The sequence below is a fragment of the Alligator mississippiensis genome, chromosome 4 (genome assembly GCF_030867095.1).
Source record: "Alligator mississippiensis isolate rAllMis1 chromosome 4, rAllMis1, whole genome shotgun sequence".
Classification (NCBI taxonomy): Eukaryota; Metazoa; Chordata; order Crocodylia; family Alligatoridae; genus Alligator; species Alligator mississippiensis.
In genome coordinates, this window is record NC_081827.1 from 159,116,444 (window position 1) to 159,140,895 (window position 24,452).

At 45.2% G+C, this 24,452-nt stretch overlaps 1 protein-coding gene across 6 annotated transcripts in view; it reads left to right on the forward strand.

The window, feature by feature from the left end:
• KANSL1 (KAT8 regulatory NSL complex subunit 1) overlaps positions 1-24,452 on the forward strand; it is a 170,555-nt gene that overhangs the window by 140,580 nt on the left and 5,523 nt on the right. For 4 of the 6 annotated variants that reach the window (XM_059726857.1, XM_014609193.3, XM_019500943.2 and 1 more), the window contains 9 exons: positions 2,426-2,541; positions 4,557-4,755; positions 7,591-7,756; positions 14,429-14,614; positions 15,099-15,260; positions 15,559-15,701; positions 20,631-20,749; positions 23,242-23,299; positions 24,001-24,113. In XM_059726857.1, the coding sequence (XP_059582840.1) occupies positions 2,426-2,541; positions 4,557-4,755; positions 7,591-7,756; positions 14,429-14,614; positions 15,099-15,260; positions 15,559-15,701; positions 20,631-20,749; positions 23,242-23,299; positions 24,001-24,113 (1,262 nt within the window). The remainder of the gene's footprint in view (positions 1-2,425; positions 2,542-4,556; positions 4,756-7,590; positions 7,757-14,428; positions 14,615-15,098; positions 15,261-15,558; positions 15,702-20,630; positions 20,750-23,241; positions 23,300-24,000; positions 24,114-24,452) is intronic. The other 2 variants (XM_019500938.2, XM_019500947.2) reach the window with 2 other exon arrangements.

Consider the following 24,452-nt stretch of genomic DNA (forward strand, 5'->3'; position numbering starts at 1 on the left):
CTGTTGAAGGGAGAACTTGGGTTCTGTTTTTCAGATGTAAGCTCTCCTCCTTAATGATGAAAATAGTTTGTATATTAAAATTTTGCAGAGGGAAGGGAAAAGAAGCTAGTACTAGAGATTTGAATATGTTGCAACCATTAAAAGGCCTTATTGGGACACATTCCTGGCAGTACTATTGAATGCCTGAGAAATCTACTTCATATTATCTACCCACTCCCCAAGATGAGTTCTCAGGTCCTTTGATAAATCCCTGTCTTGAATAGTTAAATGAACTGAAATCCTTAAAGAAGAGAGTTCTTCCTGAGGGAGCTTTCTAGCAAGGAAAATAAAGATCCCATTTAAAAGGACTTCTGAGTTGCCTGGTCACACCCTATGTATATAATGCATGCCTCCAGAATAGCAGTCATGTGACTTCCTGAGCTTGCCAAGTTGCCAGAAGTCCAAGGAAAGCAACCAAATCCTGTTCTGACTTCAGCTTTTCTAGGTTCAGCATTGTTACTTATATGCAATACCAACTTATCATATCTGCTTCCAAATTTGGAGCAGCAACAATCAGTGGTCCAGATATCAGACCAGCCACTTGGTTGTTTTTTTCAGTGGAAATTCCTCTTCAGAGTGGTGCTTCAGAGAATCCAAATCTTGCAGATCAGCAAGAGCCTGAAGTTTTGTGTTACCAGAGCATTCTTCCCTTGGTAGAAACTGATGCCACAGAAATCTTAGGACCCTCTAGTCAGCCCTGGGCTGTGGAGGGGGGTGCAGCTGGTGCTTCCCTCCATGGCAGTGGCTGCTCCCCTCCCCTAGGCAGCACCTACCTGCAGGCACCTGGCTCCGGCGGTCCTGGGGGGCACTGCAGCTATGGAGGGAAGCACCAGGCCCCCGCACAGCATAGATAAGCAGGTGGGAGGGAGGGGAGATCAGGCTTGCCATTTTTTCTTGAGCAGAGCCTGCCTTCCCAGGCTGCTGCCAGGCTGCCTGCAGGGCTTCCTGCAGAGCCGTGGAGCTGCACGGAGCCCAGTGCTTCGCTCCATGGCTGTAGGGGCAGCAAACTAAAACTCCTAGAAGGGGTTTTAATTTGCTGTGCCCCAAGTCGTTTAAGGCACGTTACGCCGCCGAATTGCCTACAGTGACTAGAATTAATGCACATTACGCCGCCAAGGCATGCAAACACCAACACCATTAAAGCGGTGCAAAGCATTTAGCCCGCTTTAAAGTGTCATGCATGCATGCCTCTCGTTTAATCTACACACAGCCTAAAATGAAGAAATCGCTTGCATAAATGCTGGCCAGGGTCTCCAACGCCTCATGGAATGAAATAGGTTCGTTCAGTGGAACCTTTACCTTGGGGACAGCAGTGCGTTCAGATGGAGCGCTGCTTAGTAGAAAGGCTTAGATCAGATGCATCTAAATAGCAAAAAAAAATCTGATTTCTACCCTTTTTACTACAACTTCAGATGTTTGAGGTCATACTGTGCAGCTGCCTGCTATCATATATGAACTGATATGATAGCAGCTGTCCTGCTCTCATAATAGAAATGATCAGGATCAAGGATGTAGCCAAGGAAAACCAGCTGTTGATATTGGAGATAACGTAGCATCATGTTTGTATAAAGTAGGTTTTGAAGGACAAAGAAGTTTTGCCACATGGAAAAAGAGCTGTTGTGAGTGTAACAAGGAACATAAAGGATTGAGCTTTGGAGGAGGGAAGATGCAGTTGCAGTCAGGGCAAAGAAGAGAGATGAAAATGGAGATTAAAGGTGTGGCTTTTGGCAGGTTCAAAATGTTAAAACCAGAAAGCTGTCCAAGCTATACAATTTCTGGGATTTGTCCCAACTTAAATTGCCTTTCATGTAGGCAAGCCTATAGGCTCTGCTAGTAGCTTAGTGGGTAGTTGTGACTTGACTGTTCAGCACTGTAGTGTCTTGGCTATAGGGTCATCCTTTACAGGATATTTAGGCATCTAGTGATAGAGACCTTTTGTAAATCTGCCCTTTCCCACCAGTTGAGACATGCCTCATGCTTGTGGCTCACACATTTTAAAAAACCCAGGGTTCCAGACACTTGCAGATCTCCTGTGAGTTTGTACGGATGTTTAGCATGAACACATTTTACACTGGAATGGGATAAAATGCTAAAATTTCTCCTAATAATGTCTTTTATTGCATGGTTTGTTTTGCCTTTGTCAGCTGAGGCAGGCCTGCCATGCCACACCAGTGACTACCTGAGAGGATGAGAAATCCTTTGTTTCCTCCATTGAGAACACTGCTTTGTTTTCAGCCACTCACCAGAGTTGTTAATAAGCTGGTTTGTCAGCCCTTCAAGAATGAAGTTCTGTGTGGAAACCAATGCATGTAGGGTCAGAGATGGAGGGAGATCTACTTGGCAAAATGGAAAGTTTTTATATATTATGATCTCTTCCCTTCTGCAGGGTGCTTCTGCTTCCCAGCTGCTAGAGAACCTTGGTACATCTGCAGCAAACGCTTCGGAATCCCTTCCTTCCAAACCCTGTGGAGCACTGAGACCTGTCAATGGTGTCATTAACACGTAAGGCTTTTGCATATATGGAGTGAGAGATGGGACACAGAAGGGATGTTCAGTTATGACCTAGCCCCCATACGAGACAGTTTTTGTGTGGTGTGAGCTTTATTTCACATGTGTTTACAGTCTCATGGTTGTGATAGTGTGTGCCCACACCTTCTCGCAAACTATGCTCTGAAACAGTGTTGCAGACTGATTACATACATGGGGTTGAGCTGTAGTATAGTTCTGCTTAGAATGCTTTTCTGAAAATACTATAATTTGCTTGGATAAGTGAACTCACACCTGAACTGTGGAATGGTATGTTAGAAAAAACAGGTTCACAGTTCTGGTGAACCTGTTTAACGGGTGCTTTTTTTTTTTTATACCCATCCTACTTGTATGATTCAGGCTTACTAGATAGAGAACCCTGGTGAACTTGCAGATGCATCCTATCCTGTTGCCATTAGTAGACCCTAAACCAGTGGTTCTCAATCTTTTTAGCCTTAAGGCACCCCTCCATAACTTCCTTTTTCAGAATTTAGTGGTACCACAGGATGCCAGTTTGAGATTTACTGAGCTAGACTCTAAATTCAGAAAAGTTTTATAGAGGGCCGACTTAAAGCTAAAAAGATTGAGAAACACGGATCTGACTGGTGCCAGGGAAGGGCAGCAGGGACAGGATCTCGCCCTGCTGTGCCCCCCTCTTTCCACCGCCTACTGTCTGTCCCTTCTGCTGGCTGATACCTGAGGGAGCAAGGGTGGCCCCTGCAGCCAAGGATGCTTCCCCTGGGGTCATGCATGCCAGCAACTGGAGTTATTGCAACTGGAGTTATTTGCCCCTGTGGCCCCTCCTGCTAGCTTTGGGGTGTATGTGGGAGAAACCATGGGGGTGAGCTGAGCTGAAAAATTCTGTGCCTGCATCTACACCCAGCAGAGCATGCTGCTCAGTGTTAGAGAAGGTAGCACAGGTATGTCAGAGGGCAGGACAGGGAAGCAGTCCCCAGAGGAGCAACCAGAGATGCTGCAGTGGGCACTGGAGCTGGATGGGGAGAAGTGAATGTTTTATTCCTCACACACAAGCTGGGTGTCGTGGCTCACCAGTTGAGAATCACTGCCCTAGAATTTATAAATAAGTAAGTGAGAGTAAGCACTAGAAACTTTTCTGGGTTAGAGAATTTTAAGGTTGCAAGTCTCTGCTACAGTTCTTGCAATGTATGTAGTACTCAAAAGTCCATGCAGTACCATTGCACTTGCTCTGAATGTCTCTTATCGGGAGACTGCAGTGGGTAAAGCCATGGGCAACTGGTGCCTCCTGAGTCTGGGGGTTCTGCCAGGGGTGGGGTCAGAGCTGGTGGGCACCAGGGTGGGGGGAGGCATGTGCACCCCCCCCCTTCCCGGGACCTCCCCTACATGTCACCTATGGGTAAAGCAAAGAGGGGCGCAGACTACTAGTAGTAACAAATATCTCTCTGCCTACAATTTGCTCTGAAGTTTGGACCCTTGATCACTTTATTCTGGCCTTCATAACTTAGCTGCACCTCAGAAGACCTAAGACTATAATTTCAGGAGCTGCTACTTGTAAGAATTGAGGCATGTGGTTGGGGCAGTGACAGAACCAGCCATTGGATTCCTTGGGTCACAATTGAAAGATGGAAGTAAAGGTCAAACATCTCTCCTAACTATACACTTGGTCCAATAACATATTTCTCAAAACCTCCTTGTGTCTCATACATTTCCTAGACCATTGCAAATAAAACGCAACACTACTACCCATATATTGAAGCTTGGAGGCAGACTTGTGCAAAACTCACGCTACGTGATACTCTTTCCATTGTATTTCCATAACTGTTTTGTTTTACTTTAAAATGGGGGGGAATGGAGAAGGGTTAACAAAATTTAAAATGCTTTTAATCTTGTTACTGAAGTGGTAACTAAAATCAGGAAACCTAATTAGCATCTTAAGACAACCAGGAGACACTTAATAGGTGCACATCACTAACAAAAATACTTAAGTCTGAATCTCTTCTCTTCTTGGGCAGTCTTCAGCCTGGCTTGGCAGAACATGCTCAGGGAGATGGCCCAGATGCTGAGGAGCTGTTACATAAAAAGCAGCGACTGAACATGGTCTCTTCTCCTCCTTCCGATGCAACCTGTGTTGCAGCTCGCACCCGCCCGGCACTAAGCTACAAGAAGAGACGGCTTGTTCGACCTAGCAACATCGTGCCCCTTTCCAAAAAGGTCAGTGTGTGAAGGTGTTGACTTGTCCATCTTTTGGTGGGGGGTTGTCAGTGGGATGTGCATATGGGATGTACATGTTGAAGGCTTGACACAGTGGTCTGGTGTACTTCCACTACAGTGGATTGCTTTTTTATAAAAGTTGTTCTAAGAAGCTTTTAAATGGGGAAAAAGTCCTTCAGCAGAAGATGCAAGGCTCTAGGGGAGGGACTTCTTTCCTAAATGTTAACTAAAACTTAAGCTGATGGAAAAAGATCTCAAAATGAAATGTGTTCTTCAACCTTCAGTGGCTTGGGTGAGGGGGTAGAAAGCACCCTGTTCAAATTCACAGATGACACTAAGATGTGGGGTGAAGTGGGTACACTAGTAGGAAGGAACAGGCTGCAAGCAGATCTAGACAGGTTACAGGGGTAGGCTGATGAGAACAGGATGGTATTCAACACTGACAAGTGCAGGGTAATGCAGCTGGGGAGAGAGAACCAGCAGCACACCTACAGGCTGGGGAACTCCCTTCTCTCCAGTGTCAACGGAAAAGGATCTTGGAGTCATCGTTGATGCCACAATGAACATGGGCTGACAAAGTGGAGACGTGGTCAGGAAGGCCAACCATACCTTGTCGTGCATCCACAGATGCATCTCAAGCAGGTCTAAGGAGGTGATCTGCCCCCTCTATGTGACACTGGTCAGGCTGCAGTTGGAGTACCAGTTTGGGGCACCACACTTCAGGAGAGATGTGGCCAATATGGAGAGGGTCCAAAGGAGGGCTACCTGCATGATCAGGGGTCAGCAGGGTAGGCCCTATGAGGAGAGGCTACGGGACCTTCTAACCCCTATGATAGTTGGTGCAAGTTGTGTACAGCCCTTCTAAAGCTAATGTCATTGAGGGAGGATAAGGAGGGAATGTTCCTTTTTGTGTGGAGAGATATCATTGCTGACTTCTGTATTTATTATGGAAACTTCTGTTAAAATGTAATGAAAAGGAATCTTGTTATGGAGTGTCAGTATCTAGATGGACTAGTATTCATGTGGTCATAGCAAACTATTCCAATACGAGTACTAAAGGCTATATTACTAATGAATGAATGTGAATCTTCCAGTGTTCAGTCCTGCTAGAAGTTTAGTTGAACTCCCAATAGTTGCTCTGTAATGAGTAGTGAGACCCATCTAACAGGCCAGACCAGCTTATTTCCCCATAGGCAGAATGGTTTTAAACCAGTTTGCATTACCCTAGGGTTATAAGCCCAGGAAGCTTTGGGGAGTGGCAGTCTCCAGGTACTAGAATTAAAAGGAAGAGCTTGAGGGCTTCTGTCCTGATAAACAAAAATGATGTTGAAATTTTGCCTGCTTGAGTTAGCTTAATAGAATTAAACAAGGAGTCATCATACACTGAGGGTATTTCCAGTGGGGCTCTGCAGGGATCTATTTTTGGCCAATGACTTTCAAAATCTTTAGTGATTATCTGGAAGGATATCATTGCTAGTAAAGCTTGCCGATGAGTCAAATTGGTGGGGTTAGTAAATGGCTGTAAAGGAAGAACAGTTATAGACAATGAATTGGACTACTTAAGAGGGTGCACTCATTTGAATTATGCAGTTTAATGCAACCCAATGAAAGGACGTGCCGTTCAGGACGCAGGAGGTACCCTGAAAATGTCACAGACACTGAAAAGGGCTTGCTTATAAGTGAAAGTTGATAACAATCGCACTGGAAGTTCACACTGAACTGGTTATCAATAAGAGGGCTGATTTGTAATCTTGGTTATATAAGATAGATATCTGGTGATAGCTGGTGTTACCTCTGTGTGCAGAATTGGTCAGACCACTGTTAGAATATTGATCTGCATTTCTGGTGTCCCTGTACCTACAAGGATATTAACAAAAAGAAAAAGCCAGCTGAATGATCCTAAGACTGGAAAGCATGCTTTTGTAGTGAAAGACCTAACCTCAGTCAGCTGCCCTTCTCTTTAATAAGTACTGACTTGATTGCAGTCTATAAGTACCTTATTTGAAAAGATTTCTGCTACTAGCTGGCTCCTTAATCTAGAGCATGTAATGAGATCCAGTGGCTGGAAGCAAAAGCTAGACACTTTCAGACTGGAAATGAGGGGCCCAATTTATACTGAGAGGGTAACTATCCACTGAGACAACTTGGGGATGGTGGTGGTTTTCCATTATTTGAAATCTTTAAGTGAAGCTTAGATGTCTTTCCAAAGCATGATGTTACTTAAGAAGTTATGGACTTGATGCAGGACTTAACAGGTGAGAGGTTCTGCGGCCTGTGTTTATACAGGAAGTCATGATAATCATAACGATTCTTTCTTACTTTAAAACCTATAAATAAAGCAAGCAAAAATCCTAATTCAATTGACCAAGCATGATTTAAATAAAAAAGACCAACCTTCTTTCTGTTAAGATGGCCCCTGCAGCTGATGCAACAGTTGCTGTCACTGACCTCTCTCTAGGTTAAGATAATGGTGTGTTTTCTGTAATTAATCAAATAGAACTAGCTTCACTTGATTTGGTGTTTAATGAACTTTTTAATATAGATATGGTGTAATATTTTATTCCGTGTTGTCAGATTGTTTTATTGCTAAAAGTGAGCTCTAGGTGGTGGTGGTGGTGTATGCACTGAAGTTGAATACAGTTTTCAGCTTTTGAGTATGGTGGGGGTAAAGCAGCATTTCCCTACACTATACAGAGCTAGTCAGTATTGCATGAGGAATGAAGGGTGCAGTGTCCCAGACTTTTTCAGTGATTTGCCCAAAGTCTGTATGTGGGAGGAGCAGACGTGGACACTGATCACTTTTGAGATGAACATAGGTTTCTTTTCCTTTCCTAGGTCCTTCGTAACAGCATGGCACGATGTAGCTGTGACGTGAATCCCTTGTGCGCCCTCTGTGGCACCCGAAGCTCCGTGTCTCCAGAAATCCAGTATGATGCCCCTTTGCTGGAGCGCCTCTCCCAGCTAGACTCCTGTATTCACCCTGTTCTGTCATTCCCAGATGGTAAGTATCGTTGAATGAAATTCACAATAAACAGAACTGTAAGGAGTGGGCAGAGAAATAAATACCTTGGAGGAAAGAGTTGAAACCAGCGCCTCAGATGGGTCAGAGCCAGGGCACCTTGAATAGGTCAATAACTGAGGCTCCTAGAGGCCCATCCATTCTGCCATGCTGCTGTTTTACAGGGTGTTCAGTTAATTATCATAGTGCAAAGTACTGAATATGTGCAGTTGAGTAGAACATGCAGTTGGGTGGTGTGTGTGTGTGTTTTTTGTTTTTTCCCCCCAAGGAGCGTGGTAGTTCCTGGTATGGAAAAGTGAAAAGAAAACAGCATGTCTTGAATCCACACTACTGTAAGCATGCATCTGTGTAGTCAAACCTTTTGAAAGAACTAACCTGGTGCCTGGTTTCCTGGGGTTAAGAGAGCAAGCAAATAGTTTGATGCATGATGATCGAGTCTGATATCAGAGTTCATAAGTATTGTAGTGACCATGTTGCATAAACCAGGTGGGAGATGTGGTTCCAGAGAGGTTTTCAGTTTGTATCAGAAAGTGGTGTAGAGGCTTGCTTAGTTCTGAAAAGAGTGCCATACACTTGCTGCCAAGACATAAGTCACCTATAAAATGATGTAGATTTAAAGATAGAATATACAGCTGTATAACACCAGGGAGGTCCCTGGTGATTTCAGATTCTCTTTGAAGTTTTTCTTTCCATTACTTTTGTGTTCTCCAGAAAAGTGACTAGTTTGTATGGTGTGATTTCAATGCCATGAAGCATTTTCTGATTTAGTCTGCAGGGTTTTTCCCTGAGAGCAGGGTAGTTCAATAATGGCATTTTAGGAAGCAAAAGCTTCTAGAAGCCAATCAAAAAAGAAGGGAAAAAAACCTTGCTTGGCATTTGATGACCAATATGCATCACAGTTATTAAGTGAGTTTGGGGTCAGTTTGCTTGTCTACAAATGAGTAACCCTTTCATAAAATATGTCATCACAGAGAGGCCAAAGAGTGGCAATAGGATTATTCTGTTACTAGAGAGGGTGTTTCTCTCAGCTGGTCTGAGACCTTGGCTAGTCGTGATGAGGGGGAAGTTTCTTCTGAACTTTCCTATGCTGACCCTGCTTTGTGGATAGAGTATCACACTTTAAAGCTGTCAGTTCACATTGACTGCAGGGCTATACTTTTGGTTTTAGGACTAAGAACTGTGGCTCTGCGACATGCCCATTGGGTAACCTTGGGCATGGCCCTGAATCTCTCTGGAAATTAGTTTTCCCAATACTGTGCTGTATCTAAATTGCCAACAACAATCCAGCTTGTTCCCCTACCAACTCCTAAATTTACCTAGGGGGAGGGGAGGGAGATGCCAGTCTGGCTCTGGCTGAAATAAAAGGATGAAATCCTTATACATTGATGGCTGTTAGAGTAACCTGATATTTAACTGAAGGGCATAAACTCCCTGTTTCATGAATGGGGGAGAATTTCTCTTGCTTCACCTATAGCATAATTGACCAGCTGTTTTAGAAAAACATGAAAAACCTACTACTTGTAGCAGGGGTGGACAGTTATTTTGGCTGGAGGGCCACTTAACGAGTTTTGGTGAGGCATCGAGGGCTGCAACGGTAGCCCCACCCCCTGGTCACCATCTTGTGACCAAAGGTCCCACCCTCTAACCCTGACTTTGCCACCAGAAGTTTCTCCCCTTACCCAAGAAGTCCTCCTGGGGGGTTGCTTGTATATTGTGTGTGATGGGGTAGGGGGTGGGGTGTGGGTGTGATTGAGGTGGGGGGATGTGTGTGGGGTGTGATTGGGGTTTGTGGGGGTTGGGGGGGGTGGGGTGGGAGTTTTCCCCCCTTCTCCCCACCTGGCTTCCCCCTGCCCACTTTGTTACGTGGCTGAGCCCAGCCCCTCTGCAGAAGAGGAAGAAGGATGGGGCTGCCTGGCCTGGCTTGCAGCACACTGCAAAGGCATTGCGGTGGCAAGAGAAACCCCTAGGGGGGACAGGGAGCTGAGCCTGGTATCCTTGGTCTCTGTCCCACACCTGCCTGGTGGGGCTGCACCAAGTTCATGATGATTTCTGCTGCTGCTCCGCACTATCCATCTGTCCTGTGCCTGGCCAGCAAGACTGATCCAAGCCCACATTGGCTTCTGCTGCTCCCACCTCACCTGCCTATCCCATGCCTACCCAGTGGGGCTTTGTGAGCAGCCAAGCTCCTTCACCCTCACCATCCACATGCTCCCCTGCCCAGCCATGCACAAGCAGGACCAGAGTAAGCTGCAGGCAGAGCCCTGCTTCCCTCAAAGCTACAGCTTCCCCATCTCTACCTGCTGCCTGGAGCACTGCAGCAGGGACAGGAGGAGTTGTTGCTGGAGGCCTAGGCAGCCTGGCAGTTCCCCGGGCAGCAGCAGCCCTGCCTGGAAACTGTGCCTGGCATCAGGGGAGGCTGGGAGCACAGCACAGGCTGCCCTAGGCGGGGGTGGGCAGGACTCTGCTCCATGCAGAGGGTACCAGGGGCAGCTCCCGATTGGGCCAGATGTAATTAATTGGTGGGTGCCTGCCTGAGCGCCAGATCTGGCCTGTGGGCCGCATTTTGCCCACCCATGGCTTAGTCATCACTTACAGCAGAGTACCAGAGACCAGTAATTTGAGTCGGTACTTAAAAATCCTATATTCATAGGATTAGCCACAATCATCTAACAGTTTAAAATAGACTTTTCTTACTTGTTTTAGATTGAAAGTCTTACTTAAATTTGTGTAGCAAAGCATGTTTGCTGACATAAAGCAATAAAAATGTGACTATTTTTCTTTGTTTAGAAACTGCCCTCAGTTCCCCAGACATGTGACCTCCTTTGACTATCCCTGAGACCTGTTTTTTCTTCTTCATCTTTTCAAACCCTGAAAGAGGGTGTAGTATATGGGAGGAGCTTATTAGTCTTTGAGTCTGCATCAAGGTTTCCCAGTGGGTGGGATCACGGTCACAGAATTAAATCAAGTGTTATCAACCAGGCCAAGCTTTGTTTATTCCAGGCTTTCACTAAAAGTGTCTTCTCTTTCCCCCCCCCCCCCCCCCCCCCCCCCCAAAAAAAAAAAAAAAGCTACTCCTGAGTTATCTAATGGATAAACAGAGGCTGAGTACATCTCTTGAACTTTTGTTTTCACGAGATCTAGAGAAACTCATGAAGATATGACACTTTGTCAGCATCCAGATTTGAACTGGTAGTGTTTTCCAACTTTCACTTTCAATCCAACCATCTTGGGCACCTTTTACACTTGGAGTGGGGTTTCTTTGACAGTTTTTTCAGAGGACCAAAGCTACCAAGCATCTCAGGATGGAAAAAAGAATTAAAATTTGGGGCAAACAGGCATATATAGATAAGTGTTTAACATACTGCAACCCTGCTCCTTAGATTCTTTGTCCTCTTATTTCAGTTTCTCTGGACCATTTGATTTCAGGCTGAGAAGTCAGATGATGTAATAACCTTGGTAGAAGGATGTTAATTTAGCTTTTAAAACAGTGTGGTTGCCATCTGCTGGTCCCCAAGAGGCCTGCAGCCTTGAGCTTGCTGAAGAAAAAGTGTGGGTGGGATGAAGTTGTATTTCATTCTAACACAACCAAAATTCATAGCAGTGCAGTGAAAGCATGGTAAATCAAATATCCTGTGTACAATTAAACCAGGTTTTAATTAAAATAAATTAAAAACTGAAACCTGAAAAAGAATGTGTTGCATCCAAAAACTTGTCTATCCCAAGTATTCAGTTTGTCTAATAAAAGACATCACCTACAAAAATCCTTGCTTTTTGCATTTTTTAAATGTAAGTAAATCTGTAGGTCCATCATTAGAATAAACTGGAAAGTGATCTGGAAGAGGGGAGAATAAGTAAAGAAAATGCATCACATCCACAAAGTTAATGATATCAGTATATTGTATTTGTTGACTGTCTCTTCAAAGGACATTTTTTCCTTTGCTGTTTTACATGGGGCCAGCCTTTATGAACATCTATATTGAGTGTTGATGGTTCAGCAGCTGCCAGCACATCATAGCCTCCAGTGCTTCGTAGGAAGCAGGCTCTGGTTTACCCATCGTAACTGTCAGGATATTTTGAACACTGCTCTAGAAGCTTTTCCCTGGGACCTAAGTTCCTGCTATTAATAAACTTCAGCCTACTGCCAGCTGGCTCTGTCCTGCTGTCCAACCTGCCCTTGCACCATATGTGTTTGCCCTTGCCCTCTGGGGTCAGGTTGGCAGCTATGGTTGAAGCTTCTGTGTCCAGTCACAGGGGTGGTGTAATTTTAAAGGAGGTTCAGGCAAAGGCATTTGAGGTTCAAATGCTGCTTGAAATGTTTTGCCTATTAATTACTGTCTCAAATTATTGAACATTCAAATAGCTTTGGTTGTCCTGTAGGGTCTGGGGGAGGGACTCATCTGCTTCAAAGTCCCAGGAAATTAAATGTCTGCAGGGGATCTCCAAGAGGAATGTTGGCCATGCCTGCCTTCCCATCAGTATGTGCATCTCATGGCTATTTTGAGTTCCTGTTGTGGAGGTATTGGTTAGCCCATGAGATGAAGCACATAGCAATTCCTGTTTGTAGGTGGTCTACTAATGTGGCAGGATAGCAAAGTTGGGATACCAACAAACTGTTATGTGAGATATAATGGCCTTGGAGGTAAGCCTTTGCCCTCGTGGGTAAAAACCATACTGGTGCCATCAAATCTGTTGTGTTCATGCTAGTGGTTTCCATGCTGCTTTGACAGAGATGAAAGGAATCCTGGTGAATGGTATTTTAGAGGAACAATTTTCAGCCAGGGTGGTACGATACCCTGTGATGCTGTGAGATCCTTCCATGGGTGCTGTGGTATCTGATCCCTGGGCCAGGATGGAAATGGTAGCTCTTCCCACTGAGCATGCCAGTGTCCCACCGAAACAGGTGTTCATGGCTGCTCCCTGAACTCCTAGCAGTATACTAGTGTGGGTGGGAGGGTGGACAGGTGTCTGGGGGTGGAGATGTGTGGGCAGGTGGGTGCAAGTATTGGCATCGGTCTGCACTTTTTCAGTGCTCTTTCCCCCCCACCCTCTTCCGCCACCACTCCTATGCTCCCAGGGCTATGCATACGTGTAGCTCCAGTCACTAGCATGAAATTTGCTGGAGGAGCAGCTGTCTCAGTAACAGCTGTATTTGCCCCTCAGGTACAGACCAGGGGTGGGGAGGGAACAGATGGTAGAAAAAGCTGGGCACAATGGGGTGAACTCCTATTCCCATTGCTCTTAGCTGGCACCAGCTAGATTTTAGAGCAGTGGTTCTCAACTGAGGCAAGAAAAAATGTTATGGAGGGGTGCTTTGAGGCTAAAAGATTCAGAAACCACTGCCTTGGAGCAGTGGCATGCAGGAAGCTCCAGATATCATATTTTTTTGGCAGTCAGATGACAGTATGAGGCTATAAGCAGCTGTTCACAACGGCAAGGCCATTCTGCTGGGATTCCAGGGCCAGAGTGTGGTGATGATTCTGGTGTGCTATTCAGAGAGGGTCAGCTCTGGTCTCTCAGTAAGTCTAACTGGTCCGTCTCAGGAAGGCACTGAATTACCACATTAGTGTTCCCTGTGTAGTAGTAGTGCCTCCTCAACTTTAGTGCCTCCAAGATGAGCTAACATGGACTTTGTGGGAGAAGCAGATTGGGGAAGAGGAGCAATCTGTGGAAATGGTGTGAGCTGAGACAGTGGGCCAACACCAGCCCAGATATATGTATATGATTGCGGGAGCAAAATGTGTTTTCAGTTAGATGTTTGGGAGTGCGCGTATGCATGTGCATGCATGCACAGCTGTATGTACTCAAGGACTGTGCTGAGCATAGGGTAAAGTAGGTTTTTACATCTCTGCCCATAGAATAATGGCACCCTTCTTAATAGGCAAGTACTCCTGATTTAGAGATGTGGTAAGTGTTTGAGATCCTGCCTGGTAGCAGAGCTGCGGGATAGGCCCCCTTTTCCCCACAAGGCTGGGTTGAGCCCAGTCATGCTGCCTGCCCTTTTCCCTCCTGCAGGGCTGCATTGGGCCCAAGACATGTTTCCTCTTTCCCCATGGTGCTGGGTTGGACTTGGGCCTGCCCCCTTTTCCCTGTTGTCCCCTCCCTCCGCGTGGCCCAAAGCTGGGTTGGAACCACCCTCTGGCCTGAAGTCAGACCAGGTTCTGCTCATCCATCCTAGAGGAAAAAGGTTAGGCGCAACTGGCCTAAAGAATTGGTGTCTGGCTCTTCTGGTGACCATTCGTATATGAAATAACTTCCCTAAATTGTTTCGTTTCGAGAGGGAGGAAAAGATATCTGAAAAAGATTCCATCGTCTGCTTTGACCCTGAATTGAGGATGTCAAGTTTTGTCATCTTCCCTTCCTGGCGGGACAAGGAGCTCGTGGAGGGGGACCTCTTTCGTTGGACCAGCAAGTGTATCACCTTAGCACCGCAGGAAGGGAATTTTCAGCTTGGACATACAAGCACAAGGGGGCGCTTCCCTTGGAAGGAGCTATATTCCCCAAAATGGCAACCTTTCCCTGAAAACACCTTGGGATTTTTAATTGATATACCATCCCTTACCACTCATTCCTTATTGAGGGAGTATGTTCTGTGAGCTTGAATTGTAGCGTGTGTTGATTGTTCTGAGTGTGTTGTTACTTTGTACCCATCTGCAGATGTGCCGACAAGCCTGCACTTCCAGAGTATGCTGAAATCCCAGTGGCAGAATAAGCCCTATGAGAAGATTAAACCTCCCAAAAAGCTGTCACTGAAGCATAGAGCCCCCATGCCAACCAGCAGTCTGTCTGACCCGGCTCGTAAGGACCGCCACAAGCTGGTCAATTCCTTCTTCACTACAGCCAGTAAGTGTCTATCTTTTCTGGTTTTTTTCCTTGACTTTTGCCTGGTGACTTACAGCCAATCCTGCTAGTGTCCTATACTTCTACAATCAGGGCAAAAAGTGGACATTTGCCTCTGTTAGGTTAAGCTACAGATGGGGCATGCTGCTATGGTAATAGGACATGTTGCTATGTATGCAATCCCAAGACTTGGGTTGGAGGTGATGTGTGCGCAGATGTGAATCAAGTTGGGCCTGAATGCTAAGAGGTAAGAGGTGCAACATGCTCATTTTGAGACTTCCCAGCCACACAGTTCACAGTTGCCATGGAAGGGTTAGGGATTCCCCTGGCAGGGTTAGGAGCTGCACTGCTTTAGTAAGTATGTCTGCCTGGAGCCGTGACCCTTCTGGATCTTTGATGTCAGCCATTTTTACGTGAGTCTCCTGTGCAAACAGAAAGAGAGGTGAAAACAGACATTTCATAGCTCCTTTTCTGTTCCCCTCCTCAGAGCGCTCACATCACAAAATCCTACCAGACAAGGCATACAGGCAACCCTTAGACGATTTAATGGCCATGTCCAAGGCCGAGAGAGCGCCAGAGCGCTCACTTATCCAGCCTCCTGCACATGACACAAACCGATTGTGGGACTACTCATCTGAGAGAAGCGAAGGTAGGCTCCCATAGCCAGGTCTCTTGGGGGAGCTTGGGCTTGGCTGCATTTCCATCCCCTACCTCTTTCAACTTTGGAGAAGCAATGTACTGCTTCTGGGAGTGAAAGGCGCCTTGTCTCACCACTGCAGCAATCTCTACGCTCTAACTGCTTATTCCCTCAGGGCCTGTAAAGCTAGCATCCACAGTCGGAAGAAGCTTCTATTTCGTGCAGAATGGTCCCTTGACACTGGTCCCTTCTCAGGAGATGAGACCCCTTTTGACTAATGTTGTTGTCTGTTTTTCTCCTTGCTCTGTAGTGTTGAAGCATCACACGGATGTTGGAGGCCCAAGCTACTTATCAGCGGCTACAACCCCAATGCCTCACAGCCCCATTGTGCGGCAGTTGTCCACCTCCTCTGAAAGTTCTGCTCCTGCCAGCGCAAGTTCACAAGGCACCTCTGTAAGTACTTGGCCCAGACCTGGATATGCTTCGAGAGAGGTTGCTGAGCTGCGCCTTACTGTGAGGATGGCTAAACTGTAATCCTGGTTCCTTGAGCTGCTTCCTAAGCAAGGCAAAGGCATTATTCTTTTGCATTGCTTAGTAGTTCTGTTGCCTGTGCTGGAACCACAAGTTTGGTTGTGGGCAGGCAGTGTAGCTGACTGCTAATCCATTTTGGAGTTCTAGGAGGGAGTGCCAGCCCTAGTAAGATTCCCAAAGTGGCACTGCTTGTTTGAACTTCCAACTAATGCAACAGTTGCAGATTCTATATAGTATTCAGTATTTCTCCTCAGCCAGCTAACATTTTCAGTGTTGTGTAGAGCAGGCTTCAGCCATCTGGTCTTAGTCTGGGTCCCAGTCCCTTCCAGTCTGGGAGAGCCTTGTAATGTTCATGATCAAGCGTGACAGGAGAGGCACCCAACTGAGCATCCTCAGTATGCTGACGACATCACAATGATACTTTCACTTACAGCACTCTTCATAGATGGGTGTTTCACAAGTGGGCAGTGTTAGATGTGAAATGGGAATGGAGATGCCAACCCATGGAGGGGACACTTTGTTACTGATTCACTGTATGAACTAGAGTAGAAGCAGGATTCCCAGGTGTCCACTTCCCCTGTGCCATATTGGCTAGACTGTAGCAGCCCATGTACCCCATGTTGTCTTGTGATCTTTGAGCTTCACAAAAGCATTTAAGTGATGTAGGGATCCATATTCAAGAACCCTTGAATGAAGTAGTCACTCTAACACGATGGCATCCACCCTTGCAAGTTCTGAAATCCGTCCATTACCCTTAGAGCAGCTTCTGCATTTAGCAGCTTCAGCATCATGACCTGATCTAAAGCCTGATTTAAAGTGGGCCAGAGACCCTGAGAATGTGAGGAGGTGGGACCTAGACTTTTCTTCACCTCCTGTTCTCATGTCCAGGCAGGAGGTTCTAAAACAGATCGTAGTTAGCTGGACAGTTAGACCCAGATTGTGCTTCACCTATTGGACAGAAAAGCAGGATCCTGTTCTACCTTGCTCTTATTCCTGAAAAAGTTACCCCCCTACTTTTGTCTTAATCTGAAGACTAAGGACAGAATCCCGTTTTATTTGACACACTCAAATGGGCTTTTGTTTACTGAGCAGCATGACTGCCATTTTTGGCACTGAAAAGCAGTTTGCAATCTTATTTGGCTTGCTGTGGGATATGCAAGTATCCAAGCATGCTCAGTAGGCTGAGCTCTGGCCAGGCAGGTAGCAGTGCTGTGCACACAGGCAAGTTTAAGTTCTGACGTTGTAGCCAGGCAAAAACCCAAGGCATTTTTTTAAGCTAAATGGCTAATGGTTAGGCCATTCACTTAAGGGTCACACAAGTGGAAGAAGCAAGGTCTGGGGAAGAATTGCAAGATCCATGCCCTCTTGACAGTCATAAAAGAGAGTTTTGACGTGATTTCACCTTGCCTAGTTTTCTACCAAGAAAAAACCCCTAAAAAACAAACAGCTTGATTCCTGATCCTAACATAGGATTAGATTACTTCATAAAGTTTTCTCCAATCTCCCTGCTACTGCTGCATTGTTTCCTACAATATAATCTCAAATTGCCTTTACCAGTAAAACGAATTCATATCTTATGATGACTCCTTGGCTTCATTTGGGAGACTATTCCTGGATCTAGATCTTCTTATTGCTTGCCAGGTCACGTTATCACGTTTGCTTTTTGGCAGCCCCCGGGTAATACGATTCCATGACTGCACAATCTTAAATTTCTGTCTTAAAAACAAAAAACCTAGCAGTCAAGATTATAACTGTTAATTTAAATTTCCTTCACAGTCATATTTTCTTGCAGAGATGTTATAACTATAGAGGTGTGAACTGCCCTATTTAGTCTCAGTGAAATGACTTATTTTCACAATTAAAATATTAAGTTAATTGCTTATCACTTCTTTTACAGAAACATACAGGGACCAGGCTTAACCTCCCAAACTGCTTTCCAGGACTTCAGAAAGCAAAAGCCTAAATGGCACTTAACCCTTACTTATTCCTTCTGGTGGTAGTTCTTTTTTGCTTTCCCATTAGGCTTTGTTCTAGAAACCATAGGATTGTCTGTGTGCTGTTGCTATTAGTTGAGCTAACTACAACATTTACTACATTTTACCACACTTTGATACAGCAAGTGCGCTAAAAGTAGATGGAGCAAAGAATATAATTTGGGAAACAAGTTCTGCCTGGGGTGGATTGGGATCAAGATATAGTACCTAGGGAGAGAAAGTACCCATTAACTTGTTAGCTGATAGCCTTTTATCTATAATTTACTGAGCTGGTTTCTCTGCTCTTCTCGCTTCCAAAAGGATTTTTTTTGGTTAGAAACAAATGACCTGAGCAGTCTTCTACGCGGCATTAGTCAGACCGCAGTTGGAGTACTGCGCCCAGTTTTGGGTGCCATACTTCAAGAGGGATGTTGATAGACTCGAGAGGGTCCAGAGGAGGGCCACTCATATGGTTAGGGGCTTACAGGACAAGCCCTGTGAGGAGAGACTGAGGGACCTGGACCTCTTCAGCCTCCGCAAGAGAAGCCCAAGAGGTGATCTTGTGGCTGCCTACAAATTTATTAGGGAGCGCAGCAAGGTGTTGGAGATGCTCTGTTCACCAAGACACCTCTTGGGATAACAAGGAACAACGGTCACAAACTGACAGTGGATTTAGGCTAGGTATCAGGAAAAACTTCTTCACAGTAAGGGTGGCTAAAATTTGGAATGGGCTTCCAAGGGAAGTGGTGCTGTCCCCTACTTTGGGGGTCTTTAAGAGAAGGCTGGATAGGCACTGGCTGGGGTCATCTGACCCCAGCACTCTTTCCTGCCCAGATAGGGGTCGGACTCGATCCCTTCTGGCCCTAGCATCTATGAATCTTGGATGCTGTTATGATTTTCTTTGTTACTTGGGATGATAGAGCAGCTATAAAGTTGCTCAGGACAAAGAGATAATTAATAGCAGAAGTTCTTCATCAGATTTGCCGCCTCATGTTAGCTCTTGATGACAGCATGCCCCAAAATTCTGGGAATCGCTATGAGCTAACTAACAAAGAAGCCCAGTGGAAAAAATCTGAGTTTTGGGAGAGGTAGATTACTTTACCTGTATGTGACAGATTGCCCTATTTCTTCCCTGTCAGTTTTTTTCACCAGTTAGTATGCAAACAGTCCTTCATCTAACTTGAAATTCTGTTTTCCAGACTGCATGGTTTTAGCATGCTATATATTTAAAGGTTGCTTATCAGCATCTCTGTCGTCTGAGTATGTCCATTAGAAATGGACATCTTGCCATCTATGAAGCTCTAAAGCTGCAGAGAGGCAAGGATTGCTGCGGGTGCTTTCTTTGAGTGGACTTAACTACATGGTTGGGATAGACTAGCTTTTGAATGCAGTGCATTCTTCTTCAAAAGCTTGTCTTAAGTCTGTCCCAGCCATGCCGTTAATCCAATAAAAAGATACCACCCACAAAAGTTCTTGTTTCTTGCATATTTCCTGGGCTATCATGGCTACCACATCAGTTCAGCCTTCCCAAAGTTGCAAAGCTTTTCATTTTGAAGCTTAACGATCTAAAGGGGCAGAGGACACCTAGGAAAAAATAATCCTCTATCCAGTCAGGAAACACGTATTTGCATGCGTTCTGTGATGGGTCAGTATGTCAGTATTATTTCATACTCCAATACTGATCTTTAAGGAGGAAATGATAGAAACCACCTGATTGTCGCAAGACCTTTTTAGCAAATTGTGAGGCAGGATTTTGTCTTGTAGGTAACAGGTTTTTGACATATTTTATCAGTCCTGTAAATCTCATTCATTAATCAGCTGCTTGCATTTCTTCCACACGTTTCCTTTAAATATATCAGAACATGTTACTTGGCTGTTAATGGTTTGTAGGTCCATTGTAATTACAGTTACCTATGTGGTTTTATAGTAAAAACCATGTGTTCTCTAGTGTGTGGGATAGGGAAGATGGATAAAAGGGTAACTTTTAAATATCTTCATATTGAAGTTGAGCTAAGCGTTTTTTGAACTCGGTCTTTATCAATCCTGTCACTATGGAGGAGTCGGCACGTGTAAGTCCTTGCCTGTGATGTAGCAAATGCCACTGTCTAGAGCAGTGTTTCTCAACCTATGGGTCGCAGCCCAAAAGCAAGACTACATGAAAGGGTTGCAAACAAACTTTAAAAATGGATCAGCAAATGTTCCAAATGGATTCTCCTTTTAAAGGAGAAAAACGTGGGAAACCGTGGCTTTTCCCTTGCAGGCTGGCAGAGTTTCAATCTGCAAGGGGCTGCTTGGGACCTCCCTCATCCCACAAATCCCCCTGCCCCACACTGGGGAGCCAGGGGGCGGCAGGCCGGAAGTGAGGGCCCTTGGGTTGGGACTGGCCATCAATGTTTACTAATGGGTCCAAAAGGTTGAGAACCACTGGTCTAGAGCAGTACTTGGGAAGGCCCTAGGGGGTATGTGCTGGCAGGCGGGGATAAAGCGCTACCACCCCACACTGCCACCTCCCAGGAGCAGGACCTACTTGTAACAGTATTTATTTGTTGTACAGACTTCTGCATTTTACTGTTGTTACTTACTGTGGCATGTGTTGAGAGACTGAATGAACTAAGGTACCTGAACTCCCAGACCCCAAAGGCAGCCCCACTACTTACTGGGGAGGTACTCTGGGGAATGCTGGGGAGGTTTAAATTTGTGCGGCCTCTGCTGTTTCATGTCCACGAACCAGAGGACAGTCTTGCTCCTTGCACTAGCCCAGCATCTAATTTAAGAAACTTTGGTTGCCAAAATGGTGAGAACTCATTAGTGGAGGTTTCTGATCAGCTTGGAGGCTCATCCCCTTTCTTTACCTTCTTTTGGTTTTTTGGTCTTGCAGCAGCCAAGGAGGAGGAGAGGTGAAAGCTCATTTGATATTAATAACATTGTCATCCCAATGTCTGTTGCTGCAACAACTCGTGTGGAGAAACTGCAGTACAAAGAGATCCTCACACCAAGGTATGTCACCAGGCTTATTTCCCAGCCTCCACACCTTTTGCTCCTTTTTCACACTTCTACAGTGAAAAATGCAACATCAGAAATGCATGGGTCCAAAAACTTAGTGCCTACTGGAGTGCTCTGAATGGTTGCTAGTGCTGGTCAGGTAAACTATTTTCCACTTCCATGAGTGGCAAAAAATGACTTATTTTGCGATATTTTCTAATCTATATCCTCTTCTCTATATTAATATTAGAATGCTTAGGGAATGTTAAGGAATATTATGCAAGGAGCTCCAGCTCTTGAAGACCAACTTCCCAGCCTGATGTTAATTGTGTAATCTAAATATTTTTGTTTAATTTTGAAGCTGCAGTCCTCACTGAGTCAGAGGTCTTGGCTTCTTTTCCCAGAGCAGCATATGTGGCTGGCAAGTGTTTTACATGCCTAGGGTGGTGACCTAATGTATGCAGTGCTGGAGGAGGGCAGTTGCCCCAGGCTAACACCAGCTAAAGGCAAAGCACTTACCCTTGTGTAAATAGGAACAGCAGCGTAAAGCCAAACTGCAGCTGCTTTTTGCTCGGTATAGCTATTCAAGATGACTCCTGAGCATCTATAAATAGTGTCACTTCACCGAAGGAAGTGATGTTAGCTATTACATCAGCCACCTGTCAGACTGGAAACCAAATCAAGTATTTTTAAGAAAAAAGCTGTAAAGTTAAACTAACTCAGCCATGTTAGTTCATCCTGAATGCCTTGTTGTGTATATTTTGGAACAAAACAGTAATCTTAAATTAAGTATGCAACTAAACCACAAGAATAGAGCATATTTCATGTGGGTTTGCAGCTGAGTTTGTTGGAAACTTTTATTTCCTGGCTGTCTCGAAGTTGTATTTTAATGGTTTATTAACAGACTCTCAGTTAATTTTCCTGACCTTTTGTTAACAGAGGATTTGGAGGTGTCTTGTATTTTAATCCTATTAGTATTGAAATGGTGCATGTTAGGCTTTGTAGCTCACACTATGTTGAAGTGAAAGGCTCTGCAGTTTTGCTGAAATATAGTTTATCTATTGTATTCACATCTGTACAGTGGGGGGTGAGGGGAGAAACATAATTTTGAAGCCTATAATAGGCAAAATACAATCAAATGCAGCAGAAAAATTTTATGAGAACCTAAAATCAGAGGTTTTTTTAGTTTTTTAATTGTTGTTGGTCATCTTTGCCCCAACAATAATATTACAAGACATTTTCTATGTTCCAGTGTAAACACTATTTAAACAAGTAAAATATTCCTCCTTGGTGCTTGTGAGGGCAAGTTTGTACAAAAATTTGGAAGCATTGTGCGCCAATGTGTGACGGTTTGAGCGAGTGGAACCAGGAGTGAGGCTCAGGAAGTGAGCAAGTGGCAGATATGACGAGCAGTAAATAGGTGCTTTGGATGCTTGGTGTTGGTAGCACGGGGGGAGCGCTTTGTTTGTTGTTGTGCCTAACCAGGAGGCAAAAGCAGTTCTAGGATGATTTTACACTATATTTTAGTGAAACATTTATACAGTCTCTCCTGGAAATTGTCACAATAACAGCATGTCCTCCTCATCTCCAGCTGGGTGGGAAGTGGCTTTTCTCTTCCTCTTCTCTGGCTCTCCATTTGTTTTTCAACATCTCTTCATCCCGGCCTCTCCTTCCTTGGTGCCAACTAACCTTCTTTCCTGGTGTGGTGGGGGAGAGGAATCTGTTGCTGGACAGGAGAAGAAAGAGGAAGAGCTGCAGCAATTGCACTGTTTTCTTTACCCCGTGCAGGCTTTGCTGGCTACAGCACCACAGGAGCCAACCAGTGCAACCAGGAACTAGACAGGGGAACAGAAGGACTTGGTCCAGACCAGCATTAATTGGGAAGGAGCAGAGGAGGAAGCTCAAATGAAAAGTTTTAATTTCTCTACTCCTAAGCCCCAGGAAAGGCAGACAGTTGACGAACAAGTGGTAGGAAGAAACATTGGGAGAGGAGATGCCATTTCTTTCAGGGCCCTTCTCTGCGGTTCCATTGGTGGTCCTGCGGGTGCCTAATAAGCATAGCCAAGCCATTTCGTACTCTTGTGAACTAAGCAGTTCAGCATGAGAAGTGCAGAATCTGTTAAGCCTTTGAAACTAGGGGGAGGTTCAGTAGACAAAATGTAGCTACTTGAATTGGAGCTTGGCACCAAGGTAGGGACTTGCCACTTCAAATTGTTGACTCTTCTAGACTGCTGCTTATTAGACAGCAAATTAGCATGTGTATGGGGTATGTTACATGGACTACAAGTAAAAATTATTTACATTTGAAAGCTTGTCTAACTGTATCCCAACTATGCAGTTGGTCCAATAAAAGATATCAGCCAAAGAAATCCTTACTTTTTGCATAATTTCTGGACTGTCACAGCTGCAGCATCACTCTAACAGTGCCATGAACTACAGGGAAATGTTACAGACTTGTCTATGCTTCCCCAAGACTGAATGACATGGTTTTTAATGGTGTGTTTCAGCTGGCGTGAAGTGGATATCAGTGCTCTAAAAGTGAACTCAGATGAAGACAATGAGGAGGTAATGATGGATGCTTTGTTTCCTTATTAACTTGGGAGACTTCTCCCTTCTGGGGATGGAGTTAGCGGTTGTCCTGTAACTTGCATGTGCGTGGGGAAATGCTCCCTGGGAGAATAAAATGCCGGGAAAGCAGATCAAAAAGGGCTTCAGCAGAGAGGGTTGGGGCCTCCTTTTCATGTGTGCATGTGTGTGGGTGGGTGAGTAGGAAGTATTAGGCCTGGGCATGGCAGAGACCATGCTGGTGTCTCTAGCCAGTCCCTCCTTTTTCTGCAAGCAAGTGCTGATACGGCTTAGGAAGGCTGAGAGAGCTGCTGCAGTACCAGATGCTAGTGTTGTTGGCTGCATACCAGATGCAGCCAAGGTCTGGCTTCTTTCTGGAGGTGCTCTTGGACAGCAGGCCCTTTGCCTTAAAGAGACAGAGTTTGTTAAAAAGGAAAGTTTGACTTCTGTCATTATACCAGTGTAAGTTAAACTGATGTGCCTAGTTTGAAGCCCCTACATTAATTTTCTCATTATGAAATAAGAGCTGCTTTTTTTGGGTTGGCTTAAACTCTTTCCCACTTGATAATGTAAACAGGAAAAAAGCATCTGAATGGGAGATTATTCCTCTGTAAAGATGTTTTAAATACTCGGTAACTAATACCAGCAGGCAGGCTGCTCATGTAAAAAGGATCTGATGCTGACTTGCAATCCCTTTTCAGATCGAGGACCTGTCTGACTCGGCCTTTGCTGCTCTGCATGCCAAGTGTGAAGAGATGGAGCGGGCAAGGTGGCTGTGGAGCACCAGCATGCCCCCTCAGCGACGAGGCAGCAGGTATGGCTAGTGCTGCGCTTTCTCTGCACTTGCACAAGCATTGGTATTGCTGGTGTTCCCAGCACTTGGATTCCACCCTTGGATGGAGACTCCTTCTCTTTGTTGTGTTTTGGGCATTGGGATGGGAAGGCTCTGTGTAACTATGGAGATGTGTAACTCATCTCTCTACAGAGAGGGGGCATATAGGGGAAGAGCATAGAAACTGAGCACTGCTAGGTTAACTGCAAAGGTCTGGAGCAGAGGTTCCCCAGAAGGGCTGAGAAATGTTGGGCATGTGGGAAAAGACGGCCCTGCAGTAGAGAGATCCAGATGATGGAACTGATAAGCCAGCAGTTAGAG